Source organism: Gavialis gangeticus, unplaced genomic scaffold (assembly GCF_001723915.1).
Source record: "Gavialis gangeticus isolate Ggan-Ray unplaced genomic scaffold, GavGan_comp1, whole genome shotgun sequence".
In the NCBI taxonomy this organism is placed as follows: domain Eukaryota; kingdom Metazoa; phylum Chordata; order Crocodylia; family Gavialidae; genus Gavialis; species Gavialis gangeticus.
Genome location: NW_017729014.1, coordinates 8,390,481 through 8,412,756, shown reverse-complemented (window position 1 = coordinate 8,412,756; position 22,276 = coordinate 8,390,481). Strand labels below are relative to the sequence as shown.

At 46.1% G+C, this 22,276-nt stretch overlaps 1 protein-coding gene across 4 annotated transcripts in view; it reads left to right on the top strand.

Moving 5' to 3' along the window:
• Positions 1 to 21,946, top strand: part of SKI (SKI proto-oncogene) — a 202,544-nt gene extending 180,598 nt beyond the window's left edge. The window contains exons 2-7 of one of the 4 annotated variants that reach the window (XM_019511682.1): positions 10,418 to 10,543; positions 11,093 to 11,208; positions 12,602 to 12,864; positions 13,931 to 14,232; positions 16,698 to 16,928; positions 21,368 to 21,946. In XM_019511682.1, coding sequence (XP_019367227.1) covers positions 10,418 to 10,543; positions 11,093 to 11,208; positions 12,602 to 12,864; positions 13,931 to 14,232; positions 16,698 to 16,928; positions 21,368 to 21,556 — 1,227 coding nt within the window. In that variant the 3' untranslated portion in view covers positions 21,557 to 21,946. Of the gene's footprint in view, positions 1 to 10,417; positions 10,544 to 11,092; positions 11,209 to 12,598; positions 12,871 to 13,930; positions 14,233 to 16,697; positions 16,929 to 21,367 lie in introns of all 4 variants that reach the window. The other 3 variants (XM_019511680.1, XM_019511681.1, XM_019511679.1) reach the window with 3 other exon arrangements.
• Positions 21,947 to 22,276: the final 330 nt, after the last annotated feature.

Sequence of the window (22,276 nt, the reverse complement as noted above, 5' to 3'; positions counted from 1 at the left end):
GGGGGGGGGGGGGGGCTCTTTAGGGAATTGTATTAGACTGAGAAAGTAAGGAAGAAGGAAGAGGGGGTTATTTGTGGGAAGCTGAATGTGCTGGACTTCCTTCACATTTATGCAGGCATAAATCATGGAGTGGCTTCATTGGGGTCAGAGGAGTTCACAGATATAAGTGAGCGGGGAATTAGCCCCTTTGTTCCCAGATCCATGAGATGAACCTTTACTGTATGACTAAGATGCTGCATCTTGCATAACTTTCTTTGGCTGAATCTGGCTGGCAGGTGGTATTTGCATTACTGTCGAGTCAAACAAGGCTTATGATCAACCTGGAGATGCTCCCTCTGGGAGTCGGGACAACAAATCCAGGTCGGGTCAGCAGCAGGAGGGATAGCAGGTTAGTTCCAGGGAGATGCATTGGCTTGCTGGGCTGTGTAAAGGGCACTCTGAAGTGCTTTCAGCTGCGGTTTGCAAAGATTTCCCCACAGGTCAGACTTGGGGCGACATGGTGGCAGCCAGCAACCGTGTTGGGAAAAGCAGGACTACAAAGCAAATACTTCATGTCATCAAGCCTCCCAAAATGATGGGGTAGAATGAATATTCTCTGCTTCCATCAGGGCTGTAGAGGGGAGGTAGAGAGCTCTGTGCTGTGACGGTCTGGCCTCTTGCCACTGAAACCAGAAACATCATAACAAAACCCCCAAAGATTGTAGTAAGTGTTTCCTAGAACTGATGTTTAGATGTGGTAGGTTTTTCTCTTTTAAATGTATACAGTAGGGATGCAGTAAATCTTCCGCCAGTGCTCTGCGCTCACTCTTACACCGAGACAAGTCGTTTATAGCTATCAATCGGCATCAGACTAAATATTTTTCTGCAGTCCATGTGAAAGTGTAGTTCTTGATAGAAGCTCTTTAATATCTTATTAATCACTGCCAGGCGTGTTGCAAAGAGGCTGTAGGAAGCTGTAGGAACCAAGTGTTTCAGCTAGCCCATGTGTAAAGGTTTTAAAGGGTTTGGATGAAGGGGAACCTGAAGCTAAAATACTCCAGTTTGGGGTTCTCCAGGAGTTGGTTCACAACTGAGTATGCAGGGTTCAGTTCTCCTCTGCCTTACTCTGATTTGATCCACCTGTAACTCCGCTGGCTTCAGCAAAGCTACTCCTGATTTGCACTGTCAAAGTGAGAGGAGAGTCCAGACCATGGTTCATAAAAATGCATGGATAATAATCTGTTTTTCAAGCCCCCATGTTTCCTGGGAGCAAAAGGAGTACATTTGAGCACTTGCCAGGAAGATATGGCACACCTTCCCAAAGTGCTGTGGTTAGTGCAGTTTTGTCGCTGTGTATGAGACAAAATACCTGAATGGCTCTGAGCAGCCTTTAAAATGTACTGTTAGGGGAGTAAGCAGGATAAGGGACTGCATATCAGTTACTGGAACGTCACGGCGCTTAATAATAGTTGACATGTCTGTATCCCCTTCAAGTAAAGGTTCTGTTTAATTAGGTATTAAGTCTCAAAACATCCTTGAGAAATCCCCAATTTGTATGTGGGTCACCTGAGTGTACGTAACTAGCTTAAGGTCATCCAGTAAATCAGTAGCAGAGCTTATAAGTCGTGTCTCCCAGTTCCCTTCTCTACTTCAATATTTCCTGAAAAACTGTCAGATGATTTCTTTGACTGGTTTTATTTTAATTCAGGGGTGTCAGACTCATCTGGTCCCATGAGCCAGCTGAGTGTGGCAGGGCTGGTCCATGGTCAAGTGAATGCCTTGCCCTGCTTGTCGAATGCAACACGCTCACAGTTTGTTCTGGCTAGTGCAGGACTACACTGCACACCACATCTGTGTGGGGCCACATGCAGTACCCACTGTACCCAGTCCTGGACCCGCACTGCACGTGGAGCAGCTGGGAGCGGGGAGGTGAGGAGCATGGGTCCCAGACCAGCTGGAGCAGGCACCCCATGCAGCATGCATCCTGGATTGGCTGAAATGTAGTGCACGTGCAGCGCACATCCCAAACCCTGCGTGCGGGGTGGTTCTGCGCACACCAGACCTAGAGACAGCACCAGGAGCTGAATGATAGGGCCTCACAGGCTGGATGTGACCCGCAGGACATATCTTTGACACCCCTGTTTTAATTAGACAGCGCAGAGGTGATGGAGGGACGAGTTCTTAAAATATTCTTGTTTCCCAGTTGGGGTTGAACACTCATGGCCTTTCTTTGGGCTAGCTCTGGCTGCATACTGTGCATCTTAGAGGCTCCCAGGGCCTTTTTTTCCTGGCAAAACAAATTCAGACATCTGGGGGCCCCTTTAAGGTACACTCAGTGATAACATGTGATCGCTTACTCTCCTTTCCACAGCACTCTTACAGTAAGTAGCAAGGGGCTGGGAGCTTGATCCTGATAAGGGTGAACACCCAGTTTGCTGAGTCAAACAAGCAGCTCGCTTCTGTGCTACATTTCACGCTCAGATACCACAGCAACAAGCACAGTGTAAATGCCTGGAAAGGAAGATTAGAGCTGACTCTCATGGGGTTTTGCATTTTGGCTACTGAATTTCTGCCTGGGGGCAGAGGGCGTGGGGGTGGCAGTGGTATTAAAAAAAACCCCAGAAAGAAAGCTGGTTCTGGTGAAGCGTTGTGGCCTGGCCACACTTAGAGAGCAAAGTCCTTCTCTTTACAAAATGAGAAGTGACAGCCAGCTCCACCCTTCCCGCTCAGCACTCGGGAGTGTGAGCCCCTTTTGGTGTTTAGTTGGGGTTTGCATCAAGTGATCTTTTCCCCATGATCTCATGGTAAGTCAGTGGCAAAATGAAGAACTGAACCCAGGTGGGCTGAGTCCCACTTCAGTGCCCCTCCTGAATCCACTTTCCCTACCTGTGAGCTTGGCACTAAGTTACATGAAGGCATGCTCTCGCCTTAAGATACATGCATGACTGTGCCCAACAGATTGCTGCACTTTCTTTGCAGCTCTTTCAAGCTCCCTCTAAGACACAGCTGTGTGTCTAGATCACAAGTTGCCTTGGGATAAATGAGCAAAGTGAGAGGAGGTGATTTCTTTTAATGTACATTTGGCCCAGACCTCCCCACCCACAACTAGTTTTCAGTCGCTCACCAATTTTGAGCCAGGATCCACTAAGTCAGTGGAAAGACTGTTGACTTCACTGGCCTTTGGAGTGGCTGCAGGTGCAGGCCAGCTTTTTCCTACAGCATTGCAAAGGCATGCATCTTTAACTGGATCACAACTTTGCCTTGTACTGCTGCTCACCCATTTGGATACCACTGGATGCCAGCATACATATTGTCATTCTTCAGCTGCTTGCTGCTTTATTTTTAAAGAATGTTTCTCTGGCAGTGTCTGACACGTTTCTAACCCCCAAGATGCCCGCCTTTGAGGTTTTACCAAAACGGTCTCAGACTGGCGTCTGGTCTTGCGGTTTCTACCCTTAATGAGAAATTTATTTAATTTTCACGCCCTGACTGAATAGCTGCTGAAACAGGAAGCTCCACCCTTTCTCATGGTATAACTGAACTTCGGTTTTTGCAGACTGGCTGCAAAACCAGCAACCTGAACACAGCAGTATCAGGCTATGCGTGGATTTATGGGCTTGTCCCTGATTTTAAGTTTGTTAGTTTTATGCAGTTGTAACTTCAGAGACTTCAACTCCTGATCTACACCCCTGCAAAACAGATAAGACATAGGTTTGACTGTCTACTGCACTCACCCTGTCTATGTAAAAAGATGCATGTATAGGAAGTGCCTGTTAATGTGCAAAGGCTTGGTCCACTGTGTTGCCTTTTCAAGTCCTCCATATCCAAAATTATTGTGTGGGGAGAAGCCTAAACCTTTTAGGTACAGCCCTGCGTCAGGGGTGTAGAGCTGAGCAACTTAGGAAAGGAATAGAGAATCCCAGCGTGAAGCTCTGTATCATTGCGTTGTAGCTAATGTTTCCTATGAAGGAGCTGGCCCTGAGTTTGGACCCGACCTGGGCTGGGCCTAACTTTTAGCCATTGAGGGCCTAATGTAAAAACTTCAGTGAGCCCAAGGGGAACAAGCAGCTCCCCGCCGTCTCAGGTTCTAGGAAGCCTCCCCGTTGTGCCACCGAGTCACAGGCCAGGAAGAGAAGAGCCTGTGGCTCAGCAGTGCCTGCTCCCACGTCAGACCTGGGTGTGCTGGTTCTGTTCCTATCTCTGCATGTGCATTTTGCTTGTTTGCTGGCTGATGAGTTAACATCAAAAGCCTCTGCCAGAGCCCTCAGCCCCAGCTGCCAGCTCTGCAGAGCCCTAACCCTGGAGAGGCAGCCTCAGGCAGGAGCAATCAGGGAACCACCCCGGGGGCCAGCTGGCTGCTTGGCCCCGCGCTCTTCCCCTATTAGGCTGCTGTGCAGCAAGAAGCACAGGGCGGCGGAGGAGCCGATGCAGCCCAGCCACAACAGCAGCCTTTCATCTGTACTTAGCAGAGGTTCAGCTCAGCAGGCTGACGTAGGGCTTAGATTGCCTAGTCAAGGTGGAAAACTGTCCCCTCTGCGAAGCCGGCTTCCCCTTGTACCCAGAGCAGTGATTTGGGATGACTGGCACACAACAGAAAGGCGAGTCCCACTCTTTTTGACTCTGTGGTCAGATGAAGCTGGGTTTAGCCCTTGAAAGACATTTCCAGTCAGGTAAGATAAAGCAATTTCTCTTGATACTGTTCCCATGTCCCTAGTCTATTTTAAGCTCCATTGAAAGGGTAGGGTTAAGGTTGGGGAATAGATAGATCCCGTTGGCCTGTTGAGAGCCTGTGCGCAGAGCGTGCTCTTTCCCTTTAACTGCCTCGTTTCTGTGCAGAGATGAATCGGTAACCCCATGCAGTGTGGGTCACTGCACCTGCTCCCAGCCTGTCAGATCTTCTCAAAGCTACAATAATAGCCACAGTGGCCAGGCTTGCCCTGCATCACTGAACTCAAAGAGCAAAAGCCTGAAGTTTTTCTTTTCTCACTCGTGCTCTCCCAGCCATGGGGGTGCTGCATTCACACCTAGCCTGGGAAAGGGTAATAATCCTGGGCGGCATACAGGAGTTTCCCCCATTTAACCTGGAGAGCAGAGGCTGCTTTAGGCTTTTGGGATTTGAGGTGAACGTGAGGCTGAGGCTCAGGTTAGGATTAGACCCAGCAAAGGGGACATTTGGGGCTGAATGGGGAAGAATGGATTTTTCCGCTCTGGGAACTGACTCCCAAGCCCCGTATTTCCCAGGCAGGTGCAGCCCTGCTTGGCTCCAAGCTCATTTATCCCCAAAATCAAAGCCAGGTTCACATTGGCCCATCTTCCTTTTTTCTTAACACCAGGTAAACCTCTCTATGGTTGCTGAAATGCTTGCTAGTGGATACCATGACAGACAAGAGCTGGGTCCGTCAGTTGTGGTCTGATAGGCGAATTCATGTGTTTCTGTCACTTAGCTAAGGACCATGACCGTCATCCTTGCACATGATCCCAAGCATCCCCTGTTTTAGGCAGCTACTTTAGCATTTCTGACACCGCAAGACACAACACTTTCTTTTCCAAGGAGGCAAATTAAACTCCAGGGCTGCCATCATTCACCCTGTGTGAATTGGCAGAATTCGTGTAGCACACAGCTGGTTTTGTAAGCAAGAGGGGATCAAACATTATGTTGGACCCCAGGCCAGAGTGAGCATGTTGTGGCACTGCCTACAGCTCCTAGAGGCTTCAGCACCTAAGATGCTTTGACTGTCGTTCTTCCCCACAGTAGGAAAGTACTGCCCTGTCTGGAGTGGTCTTAGCTTATTCCCTAGTGCAGTGATTCTCAACACGGTGCCACTGCACCCGGGGTTGCCTTGAGATCTTTTCAAGGGTGCCGTACAATGTTAGGACTGTTAGGTTTGCAAGCACGATTCACAAGATAAACCCAGAGACTTCAAATAGAAATCGATAGATGTGGCCTTTCTGAGTTCCTTGCAACAACAAAACTGCTCTATTATTTTCTGGAGTCAGAAAAAAAGAGAACTAAGAGCTGGCCTTTTCCAAGGGGTGCTGCAAATCTATCCAGGCATACCTTGAGTCTAAAAAGGTTGCGAACCACTACTCCAGTGGATATCATAAAGTGCCTTATATGCACACAGCACTCCTTGCACTATGTAGCATAACCTCTGGGGAATAAAGGAGCCTGGGTACCAAAAATCACTTGCTCAGCCCAGATGCGCAAAGCTGGAAACAGGATAAAAACGAGAGCAACGTGATGAGGGAAAGATGTTTGTTGGCCCTGCCAACTCCAGAGAGAGCACCCATGAATGATCACACAAATTCCTGGACAGTTTTGTACTCTTAGGTCCAAATTTTCTCACTATGCTGCCTTAAAAAGGAACCTGTGCATGACATGCTGGCTTGCCATGTATTGTCTTGTCTGCTGAGTGTTTTTATTGTTTGGCATTAAGGAGTTGGTGTCTTTTCTGAGAAGCAGAGGATTAGAAATCATCTCCATTGATCTCATGCTTTGTTAATACCATACCTAATCAAGCTAGTGAATTTGGCCTGATGTCAAATGTGATCCCATTTGGCCAGAATCCAAATTAACCTAATTAATTCCAGTTTGAGTTTAAAGAGAGCCAGCAAGGATATTAGGCCCAGCATTTCCCCAGTCTTTCTTTCTGTATTCTTCTCCTCAAAAATCAAATGCTTGTTAAAAAGCAAATAATTGTCAGCTTCCCACAATGTTTTTAAGTTCCTTTATAACAAGAGGTTGCTTATATAGAGCTAGTCTCATGAGTGACCTTAGTGCAGCAAGTAGCTTCACACAACTGACATGAATTATACAGCGAGAACCCATTGGTCTTGTGCAATGCAGGCAAAGGGAAAAAGTTAAGAAAGAGCTGTTTCTACCTCCTTCAAGCTCTTACCAGAACCTGGGAGGTGGATTGTTTATAAGAACTGGTAAAAAGCAGTGTTTAAAAGTTGCTCCAGACTTTTAATTTTGTATTTTAATTTCGTAATCGTGTCTGTGTAATATATTTGAGGGCAGAAAGAATGATCATCCACCGCTGTGCTGTGTCTTGCCATGCTGGCAGCTGTGGTCACGGTGAAGGTGACAGATTGGTATTTTGTCAGTGTTGCTATTAGCTGAGAGTCTGTCCTAGGGTAGGGTGTAATCTGTGAATGTCGTGGAAATGGAGCGGGGGTTGGTTGTTCTTCACGCACAGTCATATTTTTTGCATTTTGGTATGGCCAGACTGCAGGGGTGTTCATGGGCTTTCCCTTGTAATTTTCCACCGCCTCACTCCCAGGTTTTGAGTTGTTGTTTGTGCTCCCTTGTAGTTATGAGAAGATTAGATTCTGCCTCTTTCATCCAAAGGCTCGGCTTTGCAAAACAAATCTCCTACTAGGATAAAAGGCATACAACAACGTGCTTTGTGACTCAGGTGACTGCATTACCTGCCTATTGTGTGGCCGGTCACTGGTGGACCGGTTTGAAAAGCCAGAGCCATTTTTGACATGCAAAGACTGCAGACTTCAGAAGCGGTTGAATGAACGTATCTTAGTGAAGAGGGGGGAAACGTTTTCAGTGGGTGCCCAGACAGATAAGAAGGTAATGAGAGGAAGGACTCAGCTGAGTGGTGCATGCAGCCTGGCACAGCAGCTCACTGCTCTCTGGATTTCAACAATTTGTTCTGATTTCTTGCTGAACGCTGTTGGTGCTAAGTTCAGTATTTCACAAAAGCATTTATTGTCACAGGCAGGGAGGAATCGGTTGTTAGTGTTATAGCAGTATCTCAAGGCCTATTACGCATGGGGCTGCTGCCACTTGAAAAGTAGCTCATGCCCAGAAGAGTGAGTAATCCAAGTGGGCAAGGCAGGGATAGGGTGGCCGGTACAAGGGAGGTGAACTTGATGTGCCTGAGCTCATGTGTCAGCTCTGTGGTCATACCAGCACACAAACCTAGGTCCCTTGTGTCCCAGTGCAGTGACCTACCCATTAGGTGATGGCTTTTCACTGTATTGCCGCATATCGGGAGATGATACTGCTTCCCCCCTTCCCCCGGCCCTACCACTTCCTTTGTAGAGAGGGCAGAGGGGCAGGAGGCTTCCTCGCTTCGTCACCCTTAACTGGGATTTCCTGACGCGGCTCACCCACAAAGGAACGGATCAGCACCGAGGGGTCGCAGACTTTCCCTTGGCCGCTCCAGTTTTTGCAGCTCTGCCTTGGATGTCAGTTTGGTTTTAAGAAAAAAAGGAAAGGGCGAGGAGGGGAAAGCAGGAGAGGTGCCGTCCCTTTAAACATGTAAATGAGCGTGTTCAGAGTTAAATCTCTCCCTTCAAGCCCCTTTAAGACTTGACACTTTCCTCCCCTTTCCCCAGTGCTGTTTGTTTTTACACTTGACCTGTGGTACAAATCCCATTATGGCATTATCTCTGTGTGTTTAGTTTAGGGCCCAGAGTGGCTGTCTCCAGCCCTGCCTGAGCAGAGCGTTCTCCCCTGTAGGGGACGGGTCTCCATGTTAAGTCTTGCCACCTGTTGCCTTTTTCATTCCAGGTCCCTCTCCTCCCCCCTCCACCCCAGCTCCCCTCCCCACATTGCTCACCATCCCCAGTGGATAGGGCTGGGATTGGCAGTCAGTTGCCAAATACTTTTCTGATGCCGTCACCACTTCTGCACAGAGCGTATCTCGGAAAGCACAAGTGAACCTTTTCCAACACGCCGTCCTGTGCTTTCTGCACTAGGCATTCAGCAATGCCCCTTCCTCGCAGGGTACGTGCGAGGGGCTGCGCCACAGCTGATTTCGGAACGGACACAGAGAAACGGAGGAACGCTGAAGCGGCGCCCAGAGAAGCCGTTGCAAATCAAAGCTGGCGTTCGGCACGGGCTAATTTTGTATTCATGGTTACACGTATACACACCCATGTCATTCTGCATCATCTGCTACGTATGAAAGCTGCCCCAGCCTCCCGCATGCCAGAGATTGCTTTAGTAAGAGATCTGTACCCATTTTGGGTACATTACAGCACTTATTGGGCCATGGAAGCCATCGTAGCGGTGCAGGCTGCCAGATGAACTGGCATTAACTAGATACCGGTTGGCTGGAGCTGCAGCTTTGCAAAGCTGCCCTGCCACCCATAAAAACAGTAGACTGCTCGTGTACCTTTCTGCAAGAGTTAGCTCCAAATTGAGGTGGGCAAAGCAGCGTGTTCGGTATTGGCACAGTTTGGTGAGGGTGGTTGCGGCTAAGGGACTGAGGGTCTTTTGACATATTCTTATCCCAGCTCTCCCTGCTCCTAGTGTGACTTCTGGATCAATCTCTTAACCACAGCACTCCACAGTGAGTGCTCTTTAGGGAGGGCTCTGCATGCGAGTGTCTGACATTTCCAGACAGTGCTGCGTTCCACCCGCTGACAAGTAGGCCCCTTCAGAGTGCCACATATTGGACACCCAAATACCATTAACTGCTTGTGTGCCTCAGTTTCCTTGTCTGTAAAAGAAAAGCAGTGATACTTGCCCATCTGTTTAAAGTGCTGTCAGATGAACGGATGGAAAGTTCTGTGAAAGTATAGGTTATTAATACTGGGTATAGCCATATGGTGCTGCTGCCTTAATTACTGCCTTGTTGGACACAACTATGGAAAACCAATGAGCTTACCAACTTACAGAAAGAAAGACAGGAATAGAAACAAAGTTGGTGCGTTCTTGTTTTATTATTTGTACTCTTGATGCAGAATGAGGTCCGGAGCCCTCTCCCTCCCACCTGATAGCCTTGTTTGTGCTGGCTGAGCTTCAAACTGGTATCCCCAGTGTACCAGTTAAACCAGTAGTTACCAATTTTTTTGCAAGCCACACTGGGGTTGTAGGAATTTTATTCTTTCACAGTGTTGAAGGAAAGGCGTCCTGCTTGCCAAAGGGCTTTCTTATGCTTGAGGGTGATTTATAGGCCAAGCTGAGCCACTTGTGGAAAAGGCAAAGCAGCTCTTGGCAGCGCCCCCAGAATCCACTGCAGCTGTGGGGTAGTGAAGTCATCGGCATAACAACCATTGCAAACAGAATAACAAAGTCTGCTCTGTTCTCATTTAAAATACACTTTCCAATTCAGAAACCACATTAAAACTCACCTTTCTGCATACACTAATAATAAAAAAGGCAGATGTCTCCCGGCAGTATGGTGTGAATGGCTCAATTATATTTCTGCTTCATTTTAGCCCTTGTATCATAAACTTTGTGACATTCCTATTTCTAATGAATGAATGAAGGCAGCATTGTGTTGTGGTTTACATTTGTCTCTGTCCCTTTGTCTCTTCCATTTGTGGCTGTGACGGATCATTTAAAGAAGCCGCAGAAAAGATCAATATTTGTTTTAAATATCAAGTTTGCTTTGCCTTTTATCCTGGCACTAAAATTACTGAAAAGAGTAATTATTAAATTTCTGCCCTTTTTCCCGCCTCTTCCCTTTAGGTCCCTTCGGATCCTCCTGCTTCCAAAAAACCCAAAATAGATGACTCTACTTCTCAGTCTCCAAATTCAAGTGAGAAGGAAAAGCAGTCCAGCTGGTTACGGTCCTTGTCCACTTCATCTAACAAGGTGACTCTTAACACAGTTTTGTTCAAAGTTGACAGATAAAATCAGTACTTGGTGTCCTTCTACTGAGGCCAGTAGAGCAAGACAAGGGATGACTTTGGCCCAAGCCTCCTAAATCCAAGACCTTCCCTCCTTTCCCTGAAGAGCAGTGAGTTTTCCTGTCCTCCCATTTTTCCTGCCATCTCTCATTGAGCCCTGGCCTCGCTGTGAGATGAAGCAAGCAGTTTGTTCATGCTTTGGAGGAACAGGGATTCTGAAAGACCCAGGAGCCTCGTGTGTTCCCTTGCAAACCACATATTATTTATTGGCAAGCACCGCCTGTATAGTATTTTAAATTTAATCCAATTCAGCTCTTCCAGTGAAAGCTGCTAAGCAATTAAGTCCAGTAAGCCAACCTGGCCTGGGAATTGGGTTAGAGATAACAGAATGCATGCATGTGTACGCACACGCTCCCAGCCTCTCTCTGCTGCAGTTTATACTTTTAGAGAAGATATGGGTAACGCTGACCTATTTTCATTCATGTCGTTCCTTTTTCTTTTTCTTCCCTTGCAGAGCATTGGCTGCGTCCACCCCCGTCAGCGACTCTCTGCTTTCCGGCCTTGGTCCCCTGCTGTTTCAACAAACGAGAAAGACCTCTCAACACATCTTCCCACATTGATGCGAGACAGGTAAGAAGACATGAATCAAATGGGAGATAAGTTGGCAGCTGCAGACTTTTCTCTTTCAGAAAGATCTGTCAGATTGCTGGGTATTTCCTTTGACGTGGTATCACTGGCAAGTGGGTTTTCATGAGTGAGATGTCCCATGAAAGACTGTAAAATGAAAGGTCTTTCCGTGAGCTAATCTGATGGTGCAAAGGTGCACAGTGATTTTGTGCAGATGCTCCAGGACAGTGGTCCCCAGCCTTCGTGGGTTTTGCTGTGTAGGTGTTTGTTACTTGCTTTCCTTTCTGTACAGTTTCATTTCTTTTCATGCACAGGTCTCTACATGTGCACAGCACAGGAACGTTTGTGTCTATACTTAAAGTTGTCTGACACTCCATTTTAAATAGTCATTTTTATTTGCTGGTAACTTTGTGAAATTTGAACTATTTGGGCTAATAATCTTCCTGCAAGGTGCCTGCCTCAGGCTAAATTAATGGCTCCCCCCAGACATGTTTCAACTAAAAAGATGCAGGTGTTTTTGAGAAGGGATTCTAGAAAATGCATAAATACATTGGCTCATGTTAAAAAAAAAAAGGGGAGGGAGGGGGGAGGCTCAACAGTTTTGTTGAGAAACCTGAACAGGCTTGGAATTTAGCTGGGAGTAACACTTGTGTCAGAATGTGCCATTTCCTGTCCCTGGAAGAAATCTGACCAGTTCAGAAGCCTCTGAAAAAATTCAGTTTGTACATGCTTAATGAAACTTCAGTGTGTAATTAAAGATTTTGTCATACTGAATATATACAGGGGAGCTGACTTCAGGTTACATGGACAGCCTTAATTCTGGCATTTCCTAAATTTAGAGTGCTTGACATTGCAACAGTGATGCCTTTTAACATGTTTTTTGGATGTAATTTAATATATATGCACTCAAATACTTGCCATGTGGAGAAATAAATTATATGCTGCAGTACATTGTTTGCACTCTCATGGCTTTTCTCCAAGATGTGCAATCTCTAAGGTTGCAAGACATTTGTGGGTGGGTAAAAGTAAAAGCTCAACATCTTGAAAAAATCAGTAAAGTGCCAGATACATAAGCGTAAAATAGGATTTACTTTTTGGAGACTTGAGTCTCCAACCTCTTTTGTATTTGCACCGTATGTAGTACTGAAACTATAATGTTCACCACAGTGAAAGGAGGGTATATCTGTAAATCTCTCCTCTGCGTTCAGAACTGTGGCTCACCTAACCAGTACAGAGATTAGACCAGATCCTCAGCTGATGTAAATGAAGGCTGAAATCAGCAGAAATCCACTGAGTCGTGTCAGTTGAGGACCTGGCCATTTGTGCATAACACTTTGATTAAGAGGCACTTTAAAGGCAAGACAACTCAGTGTTTTACCTCTCCCTTTTTCAGCAGTTTTTATTCCTACAAAAGTTTTGAGAGTGCCATAGCTCCCAATGTGGCACTCGCGCCTCCTGCTCAACAGAAGATTGTAAGCAATTCCCCATGTGCCACAGTGGTGTCACGGAGCAACGAGCCACTGAACAGCCCTGCCCAGCCCCGGAAAAGGAAGCTGCATGCAGACACCCCAGCGGTTCCAGAACCAGTGGCCACTGTCACCACCACCGAAGAGGACAAGGAATCAGAAGCAGAAATTGAAGTAGAGACCAGAGAGGAATGTAAGTGTGAGTTGTTGCACTTGCCTTTCATTTTTCTCCCCACCCCAGTAATCTTGGGTAGAGTTTTCCACAAGATCCCAAAGGTGCTCAACCCCATTTTGATTCATGTCACCTGAGAACCGACATAACTGCCTTGGGTACCTAGGAAAAGCCCAGTCTTACACAATAATGAAAAACAGGAAATTAACACCTACAAACCTGCATGTGATATTTTTACTGGAGGTTTACCCCCCAAAAGCCCATGCCTCAAATGCTTCCACAAAACCTGAATCTGTGGCACTGAACTGGGGAGGGGCTGTGCGGATAAGTACAGTATGACATTTGAATAGAAAACCTGTGGTGCTTTGCTAGCTGATGCAGGAACTGCTCTCAAAACATGGCCTGGGGTTTACTTCCACGCGGAGGGAGATGTTTGGCCTGTAAAAAGCTGGCTTGCGCACGGCGTCGACTGTGGAATTGAGGTGCAGAAGGAAAATATGGCCCTGAGTGGCAGATCTTCAGTTTGGTATCCGGGGGCTCAGGCACACAACTGCTACATCTGTGTCGGTTCCCTGAATTTCACTCAGTTATGTATGTCAAGTTCCACTTCGTTCCCGTCATGAGGGTTGAGGCATCGAGTGTCCCGTTCAGGTCAATGAAAGCTTTGCCATTGGCTTCAGTGGGTGGAGGATCAGTCCTTAATCTACGTACAGAGTTTATGCTGTAGTGCGTTACGTGAGTGAACTTCATCCACAGGGAATAATGGGACTTCCTCATCCAGTTCTCCCCAGTGCTTTGGCAAGGTTTTCTGACCAGGGAGTGCAGAGAATTTGCATGCACTTAAGAGCCTGGTTGGCTGAACCCCAAAGTCCCGGAGCAGGCAAAATTCCCATTGCCCTTGCTGGAAGCCAAGTTGTAGCCTTGGACTTGGAAGTCGTTTGTATTTTTGTCCTACCTCAGATATCAGCATATAAAAATATTCCTTTCCTTTTTGTTTGTAACTTACAGATTGAGATGCTCCTCTTTTCAGAGGCTTTTTAATTCCAGGTTTTCACTAATGTTTGGATGTTTTTGGTTTTATTTTTAGTTACCTCCTCTCTGTCCTCGCTGTCCTCCCCATCCTTCACTTCATCCAGCTCTGCAAAGGACATGAGCTCGCCGGGAATGCAACCCCCAGCCACAGCCAGCAACTCTTTTGAGGTTGCAACCCATGCTGACTCTCACAGCAGTGGATTGGAAGCCGAACTGGAGCACCTACGGCAAGCTCTGGACAGTGGTCTGGACACTAAAGAAGCCAAAGAGAAATTCCTTCATGAAGTTGTTAAAATGAGAGTTAAGCAGGAGGAGAAACTAAATGCTGCGTTGCAGGCTAAACGCAGCCTACACCAGGTAAAATGCAAAATAGCTTCTTATTGTCATTGTCTGCAGATCTCCGAACCAGTCAGCTAGCTCTGCGTTAAAAACACTTCTCGGGTCTTCCCACGATGGCAGTACCATTCCCAGGAGTTCTGATTCAAAACACAACTTGGAGGCCAGTTTATGCAGGAGAAGGTTTTTTATGTTTTGAGACCCACCGCCCATTCCTGCTTAAGAACCTGAATCCACCCCCACCCTTTTTCTTGTTCTTTTTTTAAAAACAAAATCAGATTTTTTGTGGCACTGGGAAGCTTTCCCAGCCTCTCAGAGCAAAAATCTCTCACTGAAGGATTGTCTTATTTATGGCACTGTAAACTATGTAAAATCCCTCTGCTGTCCAGCCCAGGCAGGTATCACCAGGGCATACAGACACTTAGCAAGTGAGCCAAGATGTGGCGAGAAGTTGAGTGCTCCAGTCTGTATTGAGCTTCCTCCACATTTTGCACGTGCCAAGCCCTGCAGGATGAGTGAACACAACCTGCTGTTCATCAGTGGAAAGCCTTTCCCCTCCCTATTTGTGCAGGCCTCTTACACAAGGTGATTAGGTGCCAATGGCAGCAGGTGGCATAATGACAGTGGCTGCACAGAGAGGCAAGGGGAGCTTTTCACTCTCCTCTTCAAGCAGTGTATTTGGAGCTTAAGTTAGTTAATAATGCATTGCACTCCACGGACCAGGAACCTACTTTGTTACAATAAGGGATAGTTATATTTAGCAAACAGCCAGGAGTAGATGAAACAGACTCTTGGCCAAAAGTGGGTAAGGGTTTTCCTGTTAGCCAGCAGACACCAGGGTTTGGGGGATGGGCTCCAGGTAGACATGTGATCTGCTTGCACTAAAGCTCTGCGTGGTTAGAAAACAGTATTAAACCTAGGTGCTCTTGCCAGTTTCCCAACAGGAGGAATGCAAGCGAGAGAGAGATACTACTAAATGTCTGGTAGTATATTTTGAACCAAAGTCTGCTAGATTCATGGCACTGGGTGCAGTTCTGCAGGCTACTGCCCTACACTGACATACTGTCTCGGTTGTAGCATGTGGTCCAGAGGGAAGGGAGGTCCAGCTGTTTTATTTAACTCAAGCTGCTCACTCAGTTTGGTACCTTGGGGACAGCCACTTGGTTTCCTTGTGTTTCAGTGAAGCCAGTTATGCATTGAACAAGAAGTTCACATCAAGAGTTGAGCTTTATGGAATTAATCAAGCAAGACTGCGATGTACACAGAGAGGATGATGTCTGGCCATCAGTTTCCATTTTGGCAGCTGTGGTTTTCCAATTCCACATACACAGAAAGTACTTACATACCCCCAGTGCTGAGGTTGAGCTAACAATGGCCTGGCTGGGAAGTGAGATTGTCAAAGGAGTGAATTTCCCATGACCTGACAGCAGAGTGTTACTTAACAGAAGCCTGTTACTGTGAGGGTTTGACTCTGGCAGAGAGGAAATGTTGCTGATGCTGCTGCTGGAAAAAAAAGTTCTATCACAGTTCATCCAATTTAACCCTTTGAAAAACCCAGTCACTGAGCAAGCCATGACTGCTAAACAGCAGCACAAGTAATAGGTGCGCAGGCGTACATGTCTCTTCCCCCCACCCCACATTGTTTGTTACCTCGCTCTATGTGTTTCCATGCCATTATTAATCTGATTTAATGGCTCGTACTTGGGTTTGAGTTTTCATGCTAAGGATTTGGATGGCAGCAGAGGGATAGTTGTTAGAGGGCAGCACAGTCTGGACAAAGCTTAGCTTTTAGAAAAAGGTTTTCCTAAATGTAATGGAGCATTCTTTTGGCTCATTGCCAGGAGCCCCAGGGCTGCACACAAACACAGATAATAAAGCAGAACTGCTTAGCATGAAAAACTCACTCATTTTTGGACTTCTCAGTAGATAAATCAAAACTATTTGTTGACTTCATTAGTAAATTACCAACACTTTCTTGACCAGCTCTGATTTTCATAAAGGACCATCCAGACAGCACCTGTCTCAAGTTCATGCTGTCTCAGTTTAGTGCCTATAGTTAATGGCCAGCCGTTAGCATTGGTTCATTTGACTGCTGTTCTGAAATGTTTTGGCCAGTGTAGTGCATGTTGTTAAATTGCTGGTACCTCCACTGCTAGCTTCTGTTCAAACTTGGAAACTGTCCTCTTTTGCATGACAGTAAATGCAAAGTTTGGATGTGGCCTGGCTGGCTTTTTAAAAGCCCAGAGTGTATGGTGCATCACCTCAGGATTTTGGCTTGTTCCAGTGGATGGAACTTTTGCAAATTCAAACCCAGGGTCAGATTTCAGGCTCAGGCTCAGGCTTTCCTACCAGTAAAACGTTCCCGTGGCGTTTGAGTCTGGGATTCTGGTTTGGATCCATCTCTCTATCACTTTCCCTTCCTTGCTGTACTCTTGTATGAGCCTGTCTTGGTCTCATTAGTCTCTGCACCTGCTTGTACTTTCCAGGAGCTGGAGTTTCTGCGTGTGGCAAAGAAGGAGAAGTTGAGAGAAGCGACAGAAGCAAAGCGCAACTTGAGGAAAGAGATTGAACGCCTCAGAGCTGAGAATGAGAAAAAAATGAAAGAAGCCAACGAGTCGCGGATACGGTTAAAGCGGGAACTAGAGCAAGCCCGCCAGATCCGGGTTTGTGACAAGGGATGCGAAGCAGGCAGGCTGCGGGCCAAGTACTCTGCCCAGGTAAGATCAGACCTCACAGCTGATGGATTAGCAGCTTGTCTCTTTTCCAGTTTCTAGGACTAATTGCAGTAGTACCCATCCTCAGGCTAAATGCCTGTTTAGTGCAAGAGATACTCTTGACTTATATAGCTGAAACCTATTTTTATAGGTATCTGGGCCACAGAGTACCCCCATGAAGTGAGGAAGAATTGTCGCTCCCGTTTTCAAGATGGGGGAAAAAGAGGCACAGAGGGACTGAGTGCCTTGCAATCAAACAGGAAAGCTAGTACAGCAAAACAAACCCTAAGCTCCAGCCCAGGACCTGCAGCAGAACGCCATCCTTCTTATCAGGCATGAGCCCCTGTAACACATACAGCCAAGCACAGACTGGGTCTTGATGCTAGTAATCCACGTCAGCTGAAATGCACATTGTAAAGAGGGCCAACTCATCAGTTAGCATCATTTCAGTCCTACTACAGCTCTGTAGGCCACATGCCATCCCTGTGCACGGTAGTGGATTTCACCCAGTATGAATATTAGGCAAAGTCACTTTCCCTAATCGGATTTCCATGGAGATTAAATTAGATCTCAAGGAACCGCAGATTCAGTTGGAAAGGATGAGCTAAGGCCCAAGCATGGGCAGACTGCTGCACTGGAAAGGCATTGGATCTATATGTGCCTTAGAACAATAAGAAAACAAGCCCATCTAAGCAAATGAAAACACTTCAGAAGTAATTTCTGCAGAAGTCCTGGGAGGGTGGGACTGTTTGTCTGCCAGCGTCTCATATCTGTACGCCTATAAATTGACCGCCATCACCCTCACCCTGCCCCATCCTCACCAGATGCTCTTCTAATGAAATGTTAAAAGCTTCCCAAGCCAAGTGGAGCAAGAGTTCAGCCTGTGTTCCCTTAAGCCACCACGTTGTGTCTCGGTGTTGTAGGGCACGTGGAAGGCAAGGCCATTCACTGCTCCAAGTCCCCTGAAATGACCCTGCAGAACAGGCTGAGCTGAGAGCTCAATGGCACCTGCCTGGATTTGTGTGACAAACTAGTATGTGGCCCTCCCCTGCCCTCCTCCTAATAAAACCACCCAGTTACTCCAAAACTACCTCCACATAAAAGAACAAGGCTCTATATCCCTCATTAACCCCCTCACAGCTTTATCCCCCTCCATAGGGCCCCAAGCAGCGCACCTTCACAGGGCTAATTCCTTCCCTCGCCTCATTTGCCCTCCTCTGGCTTTTACTCTGACCTGCTCCCTCCTTCATCTCCCAGTGCCTCCCACTGCCCTCAGTGGTCATCGTGCCAAGTCTGGTTGAAAAGTGGCAAATTTAAGTTTTCTGGTCACGGGGAGACAGGGCAGATTCACTGTGAGCAAGCCTGCCTCCTTCCTGCTAGAGTGCATCCCTTCTTATTAACTCCCTTTCCAAAGTCAGAAAGCAGCCAGTGATCTTGGTTAAATTTAGGCCCATACAGAGAAAAGACATGCAACTTATCAACTACCAGACAGCTAGGTTGTCTATTGACACAGGGCCTATAAGAGTGGGGCAATAGGGAGGATAAGGTTATACGGGGGCCCCAAGCTCAGGGGCCTCCTAAAATCAGGTCACTCTAATTCCTATTCCAGTATGCAAGCTGGATCCCCTCTATCAGGACATACTGGGTCCCCAAATTTCTCTCACACGCCCTGTACTGCTCTGAACTTATATTAAAGAGGTCCCTTCAAATCACACCTAACAGCTTAGTTATTAAATGTGTGGTGTTAAATTCAGCGTGTGTGTGTCCTCCATGTGAAGCTGGATTGCTGGTCATGCCCCCAGAAGCTTAACTGCCAGCCTTTGAAGAGTTACTTTATAAAAAGAAAAAGCAACAACCCCTGAAACTCTCCTAACCCACACTCTCAATAACGGGAAGGGGAGTGGTTCACTTATACTGCTCTGAGACATGTCTAACCAGGAGACCAGAAGCAGGAAATGATGCGGGCTTCCTCCCTAGCATCACGGGATGTCTCACTGATAAGAAGTGTCCAGACTAAACAGAAGTAGACTGAGAACTGTTGCACAGGGCGTTACCTGCAGTTGACTTCCACTTTAGCAAAAAAACAAAGCAACAGCCAGTGCAGACAAATAAGCTCTTCCCTTACCAGCTTGAACCTTGCAGATCTGCAGGTGTGTTCCTCCCCTGTTTTGACCTGAATTAATGTTATGACATCCACATTTTCTTCCCCAGTGGTAGTGGGCCTTTTCTTTTTTTAAGATAAGTTTAGCATCAAGGCTCACAAGATTCCAAAATGTCAGGAGCCCTCAGGTGGAGTTTCCAAAAGTGCCTTGGGAGTTTAAGATCCATCAGCAAATCAGCCCCACTTAGGAACAACCCAAGTATCTTGCAAATTGTAACTCTGTCCTTTGACATTAACTCTTAGCTGCCAAACATGCACAGGAAGTTTCTGTGTATCTGCATTTTCTTGGTTTACTGTTTTTCAGTAAACCACAGTTCTATTGCCAGGTTTGGTCTTGAGAGAAATAGCATCAAAACAAGCATGAGAAAAGATAAGACCATAAACGCAGGGCTGGATTTTTCAATAGAAGCCCAAGATTGTTAGGCACCTAACTCCTATTGAAGGTCATTTCAAATCGAGTCTTACATAGTCTTATCCCAGTGCTAAGGACCAAATTCAGACCTGGTGTTCAAAGATACACTTCGTTTTGGCCCCAGAAAGCTATTCTTTTGTCTCTGTCAAGTGCTGATGCTGCCAGCCTTGTATTATACTTGTCCCTTTACATTTTACAAGCCAATGTAGGCCCCTTTTCCTTCCACTTGCTGGCTGTGGAGTCAGACAGATAGAACAAAGGAATGAGTCTGCGAAGTCCTGGGTTCCTCCCGGAGCCCAAGGGAGAGCTCAGGATGTTCACATGACCTTCCCGGGAATGCAGACAGTGTCCTTCAGCAAGTGCTTGCTTTCTGAAACTACTGTACATTCCTCCATGTTCCCACTGCAGAATAACCAGCAAGCCCTGGATCCTGGATTTTGAATAGAGCCCCTCCACTTCTTTAGGTCTTAACTGGTTGTGTCAGGTTCCTAGGGCTGTTTGGATCCACTCCTGCCCCTAGAAGCCTAGCTGTCTTTTCAGCATCAGTCTACAGTCCAACCATCAATTGTAATTCTCCCTCCATTCAAAAAAAATGAATTTGAATAGCTGCCAGTTCAGCTTTCAGTCTTGATCAATACTTCTCATGCCTCCGTCCTCTTACTTCTCTTTTCCTCCCTTCCCATCCCCACAGAGTGCTTAACTGGGATAGTCCTCCTACCCTCGCAGCCCCTTGCTCTAAACGTAGAAGGTGTTTGGATTCCTGCATGCAAGAAGAGATCACAGTTGTCTTTGTTGTGTGCTGGGACACAGCTGTGACTGTCTAAAAGACCCAGCTGGCCAGTAAGAATGCATCTTTGGACAATCACACTAATAAGTCTTCTAAAATTCATGGAAATGAATCACTTCAGCTTGGGGGAATAATTTAGCCGGCCATTACAAAATGAAATTGCTACCTACCTGAAAGTTTAATGACACAAGAGCTACCTTAGCTGGGACTTCAGTTAAGTACCTAAAGACTGTGATTCATATCAGACCACTGGCCCATCACACTGTAGTATTCAATCTCCAGCAGCATCTAGTATTGAAATGCTGTGAAAAGGAACAGCTCCCATTAATCGACTTGGCCAGTTGTTTGCCTGTACTGGGGAAAAAATACCTTCTTTACCTGACCAATGATCCTTAATCCCTTAAGAAGTTACAGTTAGTCCTCGGACTTATGACACAATTGGTTCCTGAAAACTATGTCTTAAGTTGAAACCTAACCCGGAACCAATTTTCTCATAAGAAACAATGTTATAAATGGGGGATTGGTTCCTGAACCAAGGCCTGATACCCTATTTTCACCAAAAATACCTCAGAATTTTGTACTCGATCAATTATAGATGAGTAATATAGCTACATTGTAAATTGCAATCATATTTATTTGGAAGAACTTCTTTGAGGTGACTTTGCTGGACTTTTTGAAAGGCTCTTGGTTGGACTTTTTTAAATGTTCTTGGCTGGAGTCTTCTCAGGAGTCCTGGCTGCAGGTTTGTCTGGAGACTTGTCTGCTTTCTTAAAAAAAGTATCCAAGGAAGTTTGGACAGATGTTCTCCAGGGAGATGAGCAATGCAGTGAACTTGTTCGCTGGTGTGGCGTGGCATCTGATCAAGAGTTGTAAAGTTGAAACTGACGTCAGAATGTTGAAACAGGGCATCAGTTTATAAACGTTGTAAGTGCAAAACATTGTAAGTCGAGGACTGCCTGTACTTTATTCTTCTTCTGTTTGTATAAACTACTTGCATAGTTATCAAGCCCCAAATTATCTAGTACTTGTTTGAATCCACAGTCACAGTACTACAATCTTGTTTCTTATGTGCTTTGCTCTAGATCGAGGACCTACAAGTTAAGCTTCAGCATGCGGAGGCTGATAGGGAGCAGCTCCGAGCTGACCTGCTGCATGAGAGAGAGGCTCGGGAACACTTGGAAAAAGTGGTCAAGGAACTTCAGGAACAGCTGTGGCCTAAATCAAGCAATCAACCCAGCAGTGAAAACACAACAAACAACATTGAGAACTAAGAAAACACCACATTGTCTAATACACATACAGAATGACGTATATGCACAGTAAGGGAGGATGCGTGGGGTGTGCGTGTAAGTGCATGTGTGAGGAGGTGTGCTCATCTCCGCACACATCCATAAATATGGACTTTATTAGATGGAGGGCAAATGTTACTCTTTACAACAGAAGCACTGAATTACACCTCTTTTTCAATCCATATAGCACAACATCTTACTGTGCCTAAAACACACGAAGTGTTTATAAACTAAAACTTTTGAGTCCACAGCAAATTTTCTACTGGCAGACTTCAAGCAAGCAGCATCATCCAACTTAAATCAGAGTAAAAGGAAAGCAAGCATGGCAGTGCTTTTTTATGTTGCCCTTCTGCTTGCTGGAACACTTAAAAAAGCAAACAAACTTTTGTTATAAGCTATTTAAAATTATTACATCATACAGACTTGGTATTAAAACTATTAATGAGATTTTTGTAACGAACCTTTAAAAGCAAAACAAAACCCCCTTGATGCACAATTTTTAAATGACTTGTTACAGGCTTTGGGATTCTTAATGTAGAAGCCCTCTGGTGATGTTGCCATTTCATCAGCAATTTTCCACCCGTTTAGGAAGCCATCACCGTTTTAACCCTGTCACGTGGCCGTATGAGAATTTCAGAGTGCTTTTCAAAGTTGATTTTTTTTCTTAGTAAAAAGGATCTTCATTTTCCTGTGCTAAACCCA